Here is a 9,745-nt window from a genome sequence, read left to right as displayed (position 1 = left end):
ACGCCTTCCTCCCCCCAACCTCCTGAAAAGCTGACTTACAGAAATACCCCTCCGCACCCCCTGCTACCAACTCCGAGCCCTGCGGTATGAATAGGCATCCCTCGTTGGCTCACTGCCAGTCCTCAGACTTTTTTACAGCCACAAAGAAGAGAGTATGTCAGAGCCAAGCAGAGAGGATGTGGCTTGTACAGCCAGGGGCTTAGCATCTAGCTTAGGGACTACACTCAGCTGAAACCTGCAACGTTTGTGTGTGGGTCTGTGTTGTCATCTAACTGTGTGTGGACGAGATGATGCCTTTCAGTCGCCATGTTTGTACGGTGGAGTCATTGGGGCATTCTAAGGATCTAAGGATACTGATTGCTTCCCCAGCTCACTTAAGGACAGAGATGTCAACACAGAGCCTTACAAAGAAAGATGCAAGTTTAGATCTTCTACTGAGGTTTTTAGCATCAGTCATCAAAGATGTAGTACAAATAAAACAATGTAAAAATGGAATTGTTTTGTCTTCTAAGGATGCAATATTGTACCAAAGAGAATCAGGGTTTTGTTCTGTGGAAAAACCTCTGAGGCTCCATATTGCCAAAAGTGACCTCTGCTTGCTTTGTGCCTTAGTTTTCACCGATTCTGCTCTGGGATTTTACGTTGCTTACCACTTCAAAGATGAGTTAGTATCATTCACAATCGCTTTCACCTTGTTATTATACCGCTAGCAGTTGGCTGTGAAATATTTAATCGCGAGGAAACAATCAATGAGTTTCTAAGATCGACCCAATTTTCACAAATGTTTGTAGAAGCGCTAGTTCCTGGATTTTACATACCTGTGGTCATGAAAGTCACTGAAATACCTAAATGTAATGAATCAGAGAGGCTATACTTTTGGGCAGATTAATCTTATTTTATTTTTAGCAACAGTCAAAATAAAAAGAAGGTTTTCTGCTTAAAAAGGATACTTTATAAGCCATGTCTACATAAAGAATACCTGCTGCTGCCGATGAGTTCTAGCAGTACTTTTCTCATAAAAAAAAAAGAAGAAAAAACTAGACTTAATGTTCACATCTACATGCTGTACTAAAATCTGCATCCAAGTCAGAGCTTGGATCTGGTAGCAAAGCTACACCAGAGCCGGGAGCATTTTATCTGCAAGTCAGAAAACAAAAGGACTAACTATGTTTTGTCATGGCTGATTGCTATTAACAATACAAACCAGTAATAATATGTTCATTTTAAGTGTTGAATTTACTAGGCGTAAAGATACAACCAATAAATCTGTCACTTTCACTATGTTTTATTTGTGCACAGCCATTTCGGAGTCTGAGCTCAGTAAAATATGAATTAGACATTTTACTGCCTTCCATCAGGTGCTGTTTTTGGTGGGTCGTTTGCTCGGATGGTTGATATTACATTGTGGTCTCTGCTTTTTTCACCTATGCTGAAAGCACACTGTATGTAATTGGAAATATTTCCCCTCCAGCTACACCGATATATCAGTTATGTATCATCTTTTTTTTTGCATAATAACAGCAAACATTTGGCACTCCCAAGCCATGCAACAAAGAAGCGCTAAGGCATTTGTTCAGAGCTAAAGGCCATCTGCATAGTTTACAGCTTGAACATATTTCATGTGTTGTTGGAATGAAACTCATTTTTTTCTCTCTCTGTCCTTTTTGCTGAAATAAAGCCATCGCCCCCCCACATGCCCATAAGTTGTCCTCCTATTTGTCAAAATGTGAATATTGGTGGCCATAAAGTTATTCATGCCTGCATGGCATATCACCTTTATTTGAGAAAGAAATGAAATCCCATTCTCAGGGACTCCCGGGAGAGGAATAATATGTTCTGCCTCTCTCCCATTCATTTCATCATATCTGCTGAATAAATTTGTACGAGAGGCCTTGTATATGCAATGCAGTTGAAGAGGTCAGTAAACCTGAAGTGGGTAAAACGTACATGCATTAAAGTCCTCTTTGGAATTTGCTCTGTTATAAATGAATTTTCTGGACGTCTCAGTTTAAAAAGAAATTGTTCAAAGGTGGATTTTGCAGTTTGAGGCATCCACCTTACTGTGTGTTTTTTTTTTTTTTTTACTTTTGTTGCCGTACTGAAGCAGGTTTCCTGTACCTTCGCTGCTCTGGAGGACATGCCTTTTTAAATTTTTGCCTGAAAGTGAAAAAGAAAAAAAAAAAAGCAGATTAAGAATCTGTGATGTCTCATAACAGCCCTTTAATCTCCACCGTTCCGTCATCTACCAGGAGGTACCCGGTCCCACTCTGACCTGCAAATTCTGCTACTGACCTAGCCACTCAGACTAAAGCACCTTTTCTTTCCTCCAACCCCCAAGAGTTTTAAAACAAGCGTCTGACTCCCATTCCTGTGGGAAAAGAAGTACTGCCTGTAAACACTTTGAAGGTCTCTTGGGACTAAGTGGATTTATTTCTATTCAGTTCAGTGTTTGTGAAAGGAACCAAGTGTCTCTCAGAGTGAATTCAGCTTCTGGTGGGAATTTCTGATTCTCCAAGTCATATACACATATCCATACTTTGGACGAATTGCTTCATATTGTTGCAGTCGACTGTCCAAAGTTGCTACATGCTCATTCAGATGAATGTGGCTGCTGCAAAGTCAGCTTGGTAGAAAACTTCTTACAAATATTAATAAGCTCAACATAACTGGAGTGTTTCATAACTGTAAACAAGTTGGAATGTACGAGTAAAACTTGTACAATCGAATTGATTGTATATTTTTGTATATCAGCTAGCTCTCTCTGCCTTTAGGCACAAATTTGTTGCGAATTAGGGTTATGTAAATAAACTGAATTAAATGAAATGCAGAAAGTAATCAAGTATAGACAAGATACTGACTGTTGATAAGTTAGCAGCTTTGAACCATTTTATAGCGCTATGCTAGATTTTTCAAACTAATAGGGTTCAAAGGTGATAAAATAACTCATCATAGCTTGGTAATATAATATTACATCCAATCTAATCAAAGTATTTCCCACATCTGGCTTATCACAATGTTACCTCATTCCAGCTTTTGTTGACCCTGATGTCATTTTAGTATAGGTTAGCATGTTGCTTTATTTTAGCTAACTCACGTTAGCTCAGCATTCAACAAACTCATAAGCAAATGTCAAGTAACTGAAAAAGACTTCTTACATTACATTGGAGATAAAGTTACTTTCAAACTGATCAGTCACACACTGGTTGAAATAAATCAATTACATTTACAAATAGCGAGGTAAATATTCATGTATTAATGCTAAAGTTTCACCCATGTTAACTTTTGTTGATCCGGTCATCTTTTCACAGATTAGTGTGACCGTTAAATCTTATTCTTTTCAGCCATTTGTCTTCGATTGCAGGTGACTTTAGTGTAACTGTAAGTAATCATCCAGTTAAAAATCAGAAATTCTGATTATAAAAAATCAGTATTCTGATTTTTAACTGGATGATGTTGCACAGTGATTCAGCTATGAACTTAATCAAGAAACTCTTGATGTGTATTTGCTTGATGATTTTGACAAAATACAGTGCTTACACACAATTAGCTAAAATCTGCACCCCTTGCAAAACACTTATAGCTGCCTATTTTAATAGCTGAAACACCAAATGCACCTTAATATACATTGATATGCATGGTGAAACTATCTTAGCATATACAATCTTTCATGTCTACTCTCTTGGAAGTTCTGCTATCAGCACTGAGGAAAACAAGTGGTTCTTTTGGACTGGCAGCCAGTAGCATGTTGGGTAGCATTCCGCCTAGATATTTCAGCTTCCAAAGCTGAATTTTCTTCAAATCCTTTAGCTATGAAAAGTTACATTTCACCAAAAATCTGCAACTAGGCAGTGCTCCATTGTACGCTAAGAATCTTCAGTCTTTAAGAGTCTTTGGATGTTTAGCATGCATCCCCACCAAAAAAAGTAATGTTCCCATTCCCAAGACTTGCCCTTTCACTCTTTTGTTGCATCAGTTTGTGTCACTACCAACTCCAGAAGGCATTTTCTAAGTAGACAGTTACTCCATTCATCATCTGTAGGACAGAATGTCTTTTCTTTACCACCACAAACTCATGAATCTGTGTACGTGTAACTTTTCTGGCTCTTATCATCAAGCTGCAGTCACCACCGAACTAAACCGTCAATTCAATCTCTCCACAGAACACGGCCAGACTGTTAAAGTGTGTGAAATTGTGGCAGTTCACAAGACAGAAGACGAAGCTGACGCACAAGCCAGGAGCCAGCCGAAGAGGATAAACCAGCCCTCTCAGCAGTATCCCCATGCATTCACAGGTGCAGCAGTTACACTACTCTACAAGTTCGGGAATAGTTTTAAAGTTTAAAGTTTTGGGGAAAATGAGAACTAGTACTACTTACATTGACATGGACTAATTTTCACAAAACTGTGATGCCACATTTTGCTGAAGCTTATCTTCAAAGGCATGTCCCATCCCTCAAAATTCTGGTTATGCAACAAATTCACAAAATACTTTTCAGACTCTCTCCGACATCCCTGCTGCACATACGAGCCGCGAGAAATGATTTGAACTGTGGCTCCTCCTTGAAAGGCCGACTCTTATCTGATGAGAGAAATATTCAGTGCGATGATTTGACATTGAAATGCTCAGTGAGTAAATCTGCTGCCAAAAGTGCTTAGTGAGGGAATTCCTGCTCCTTAATGTAAATATTTCAGTAATGCTTTTTTCTTCTTCTTCCTCGGTACAACCATGCCTCACTTTGCTGACTTCCTCCTCATTTCCCACCTCCCCACGTCTTCTTATCTCACTCATTCACTAAAATCTGTGGCAGACCAAGTTGATTGGGATACAGCTAAGGTTCATTTACAGGGCAAGGCTCCACTGCAGCAAAGCCTTGGAGTAATGATCAGTGAGAAAAAAATAAAAACACAAGAAAAACGTAACACTTAGTAAACTCCAGGTTGTGAGCCATGATAGGTACTTCCATTACAAATGTGCAAAAATCTTTGTTTATATTCTGCAAATGTTGAAAAAACACAATTGCTGTGTTTCCAATAAAGTAGAAGCAAATGAAAATCACATGTGAATAAGCTTGTTCATATGATAGGTCATTAAAATTAGTCATGAGATATATTCACAATTCATCCATCAGTCATCAGAGACATCTGCTTCTTATTCAGGCGTCGGAGCAACGAGCTTCTTATACTTGGGAGCAATTACATCTGCAGCGTTTTGCAGAAAATGTAGTTGGCAATTTTAAAGAGCTGTGGATTCAACACACAACTTTTTTATGAACTATGCAATGCCAAAATGGCTCTGGTGAAGCCAGCTGCACATTGTCTGAGAAAAAAACAACTACTTCCTGTCGTCTTCTTTGTCGTTTCCACCAGTAGTAACATCTGATTGTTCATCACGTGACTCGTGTGATGCGAAAAAACTGTTTCCATTGCAGTTTTCCGAAACACGCTCATTTCGATACGGCTGAGAAACCTCCTCCTTTTTCACGAATTTAGCTTAGCAATTTCAATTTGCACAACTTTATGTCGATGGCAGCGCAGCTAGCGATTCCAACACTAGAAAGCACTTTTAGGATATCGGAGGGGGATTTTTATTTTCATCTTTTACATTTTTTTCTCTCTGTAGAAACTGTTCTTGTTGTCTTTGCAGTTTCATACGTGAGGAGGACCCGGCAACACCTGTGGCGTTGCGCCGACGTCACCTTCCACTGCGCCGACCAGCAGATCTGCGAGCAGTGGGTCCAAGTCATCAACGAGCAGCTGTCATTACTTAGTAGGTGCTACTTAATACTGCAGATATGGGCGATGCACTCTGAACCGACTGGACGCTCAATATGCATCTGTGTGTCATAAATGAATCATGAATGATCCAAACTGACTGTTAAGCTGCTATCAGCACAGATAGGGGCAAATAAACTCAAGCAGAAGAATGTTAAGTAACAGGTTAAAGTGAAAAGCCCATTTCACACTCGGACAGCTGTTGATTAACCTGACAGAAACTGAGCAGGACGCCATCTGGGTTTTGTCCAAAATGTCTTGTGACAGAAATCCGGCTAGGTAACATTGACCTACCAATTAAACACTAATTGACACAGTGAACCACCTAAACTCACATTAGGGATGGGTGGGCGGCGACTTGATTTAGATTATGATCAGGAAAACACAACAGAGTCGTACAGTAAACAGTAGCGCAGTGCAAACCTTCGTTTGGATTGCTGCAGTATTTTCTTAATGTGCGTCTTAGAAGAACAAGTAAAGGTTTTGATTCAGTACACTTTGATGCAGTACCTAGAAAAGGTCGTCATACCCTTTCAGTATTTTTGTAATTTCTCATATTAAAACCACAAATAAACCCAATGTAAGGGATTTTATGTATCAGCACAAAATAGCGTGGGACTAAAGAAGAAAGATGGTTTTTACAATCAGATTACAGAGAATATCTAAACTGTGACTTCAATTTTCAAGTCTTGGATCTGATTCTTAGCTGGAATTAGATCTGAACTTTGACTAGACCACTCTAAGACTCTAAAAAGATGTTTTTTTTTTCTTGAAGTGACTAACTCCAGTCATAAAGGATAGTATTGCAGGTTTTAGATGCATCCTTGCCCCAACACAGCTGGTTTAATGGTTGAGTTGTTATCACCTCAACATGTCACTCAGCTTTTGCAAATGCCTGAGCGTGTACCATAAATTTTAATCTAGGGCATGGTTTAAAAATGCAGGACAATGAACCCTGACGACCAAGGTTTTTATTTTCTACTGCGCATTTCATTGTATATGCAGGCCAACAAATTTAATCTGGACTCATCTGATGATAACTCGTGCATTCCTTACAAGACTTGTGACGAACTGAAAAAATTTTGTAATTTTTTTCCTCCCCAACAATACAAAAGTATTGCTGTTCCAGCAGATTCAAATTCCACTTCCAATTGTTAATGTCTGTTGTAGTGATGTAAGGGGTACAAAGTCTTGAAGTACGTCAGTTATGATCATTCTGCCACTGGACAAACTGATATCCGTTCTTTATAAGCTCTAATAATTTTGTTATGCAACTCTCAGCTGTTCTGCACAAATGACGACAGCAGTAGAAGGTTTTAATGGTCCTCATTTATGAGTTCAAAGGTGACATTATTTCACAGCTGACAAAAAATAGCTGCTAGAGGTTTCAGCAAAATGAAAAACAGCAATGAACGGATTGTTCTATTTCACAAACTTTTTTTTTTTGTTGCATAATCTAAATTTAACTGAATTTCAACAATTTCCAGAAGGAACAGTGGTTGGAAGAAGCAGTGGGATGATTCAATGTGTTTAACTGAAACTTAAGTGAAACGTTAAATTACTTTATTACATTTATTTGGATTTCAAAAGTACAATTAGTAACACACTTTATGTTGATATCACACACTGATTTATTTCAGTATCTTATAGCTACTGCAAAAGCTGGTTTTTTTTAATGTGCCAAGAGGTTGTAGCAGGTTGTACAGTGAGTCAATATTGAAGGTTTAAAATGATCAGTGTCAACACTTAAGTCACACGGCTGGTTTGGTAGCAGGAACCTGAGTAAACAAGGAAGCAATTCAGGCTTTCGACTCAGGTGGGTTGGACTTGTGGCGCATCCAAAAACGAATCAATTTGTACAATTCTGTTTTGCGAGAACTTTGAATTCAAGAGTAACTCATTACATCTTGCTGTCCAAGCTTTCTATAAAATACTGGAACCCAAACTATACCAGGTAGGTGTAAATAAATGTTTAACGGGAAAGTAAAAAGTGGCCAATTGGTCACCTTGGAAGCTCACTTAAGCTGTTTTATTATAAATTGCTCTAAATATCTTTCCATAGACAAAGCATATTAACTTGTAGCATAAGAATATAATGTGTGACATTTCATTAAATCTATTAAATGCTAATATGTAATGTCTTTTTATGATGTATCACATTACATGTTATAATACTATTAGTAACGTAGCGAGCTATAACACTAATTGAGTATAAAATTATGTGACACACTCCAGGGCCAATACGTTTGAAAAATGATCCGGCTCCGTAGCATTCGGTGTCTCTCAAACATGTAGAATTAAGATCGGAAGGTGGGTGTAATTCATCTGAAGTGCCCCATACCCACAGATGAACCAATTCAATGAAATTAACCACATTCGTTGCGAAGATGAAGTCTGTACGTCTCTAACAGCGTCCGTCTCCTCCGCGGCTGCACCGTTACATCACTGCTGACAAGCCATTTATGTAACCTAATGGAATTTTTGTCTTATTGCCAAATGATATGAAGCCATGCTTTTTGTTTTTTTTTCCCTTTCTTTGTGCTCATTTAACACTTGATCCCATTCAGATCGCTTTTAGTTCGAGCCGGCACCTTATTTTTTCCAAAGCGGCCCCAAACAAGCCATTTTAACATTCTCCGGCCGGCGCGCCACTTTGGAACTTCATCACCAGATGATGCAGTGCCTGTAATTTGCCCTACACTCCTTCCACAGTTAGCCGACACCTCGTTTGTCTTTCAAACAGCCCATTCTGGTGATCATCTTTTAAAAAAAGGTCTCTAGTTAATGAAAGACCAATCAAGAGGCTGTCAAAAAAAAAAGTCAGATATTTCCAACCGCTATCCTTCACTTTGCAGCCAACCGACCCAAGAACCTGCTGGTGTACATCAATCCGTACGGAGGGAAGCGGCGCGGGGAGCGCATTTACGAGCAGAAGGTGGCTCCGGTGTTCCGGCAGGCCGGCATCTTTACAGACGTGATTGGTGGGTACCCGACAGTGGAGCGCCTCAACATTTAAATTAAAAATGAGACTCAAAGGCCACCGTATACATCTCCGCTGCCAGCGTAGCCTCTTGCGGGGTGGGGGCCAGGTGGCCTCACGAGGATATGATTTTTGCCTTATGGCGGCATTAATCCTGCCACCACCCTAATGGAACCTGTGATACCCGATAAGCTTGGGCATCCAAAGTCATCTATTATTCAATAAGTGTTTGCTACAGTGTATATTCTTGAGTATTGATGGCCCATCAGGGGGAAAACACCATTCACTCTGGGCTTCCTATAGCGGCTATGAGTCACATGATCTTTTTTTTTTTGTGCTGGGATTATATGCCTAGTAAACAGATTTACTGTTAAAATGATGGGGATTTATTTTTTTTTTCCTGCCTCGGGGCTCATTTTGTTAATACACCCCACAATAGCTGAATTAGGCTGTTTGTGCCACTGCGCCTGGCTTTTTTAATTTTTTTTTTTCTAAACATTAATCTGCTCAGTGGGCTTTAGCGAATGCATCCAAAGTGCAGCGTTTTTGTTTTATACTTCTTTTGTTTTTTTTGTTTTTTTGTTTTAAATGCCTGCTCCGCCACTTATTTCGTCTGTACATTTCTTTTATTGCACTTGCGCTAACGCCTGCTATTTAATTGGTTTCCACAGTTACAGAGCGCGCTAATCATGCCAGGGACCACTTGAAAATGGAGGCCAATCTAGACGATTATGATGGGTGAGTACTTCAGCGGGGTAGCTGCTGCTGCTGCTGCTGCTGCTGCTGCTGCCACTTTCAGGCTTTTGAAACACTGATTCTTGCCCGTGGCTTTTCTGTTGACTCTCATCTGCTCGTGTTTTAATAAAGTCACTGAGAGGCTCATTAAGTCTCTGTTGTTGGGTAATCTGCATCGAGATGAATGGTAATTTATATATATATATATATATATATATATATATATATATATATATATATATATATATATATATATAA

The 9,745-nt window shown here is 39.2% G+C and overlaps 1 protein-coding gene across 1 annotated transcript in view; it reads left to right on the top strand.

The window, feature by feature from the left end:
- cerk (ceramide kinase) overlaps nucleotides 1-9,745 on the top strand; it is a 46,478-nt gene that overhangs the window by 12,229 nt on the left and 24,504 nt on the right. Inside the window, exons 2-5 of the mRNA XM_015049044.1 lie at nucleotides 4,161-4,292; nucleotides 5,645-5,767; nucleotides 8,628-8,753; nucleotides 9,424-9,490. Of these exons, the coding sequence (XP_014904530.1) occupies nucleotides 4,161-4,292; nucleotides 5,645-5,767; nucleotides 8,628-8,753; nucleotides 9,424-9,490 (448 nt within the window). The remainder of the gene's footprint in view (nucleotides 1-4,160; nucleotides 4,293-5,644; nucleotides 5,768-8,627; nucleotides 8,754-9,423; nucleotides 9,491-9,745) is intronic.

This window comes from Poecilia latipinna, unplaced genomic scaffold (genome assembly GCF_001443285.1).
Source record: "Poecilia latipinna isolate Pla-1442-1.1 unplaced genomic scaffold, P_latipinna-1.0 Scaffold921, whole genome shotgun sequence".
Taxonomy (NCBI): domain Eukaryota; kingdom Metazoa; phylum Chordata; class Actinopteri; order Cyprinodontiformes; family Poeciliidae; genus Poecilia; species Poecilia latipinna.
This window is presented reverse-complemented; position numbering and strand designations above follow the sequence as displayed.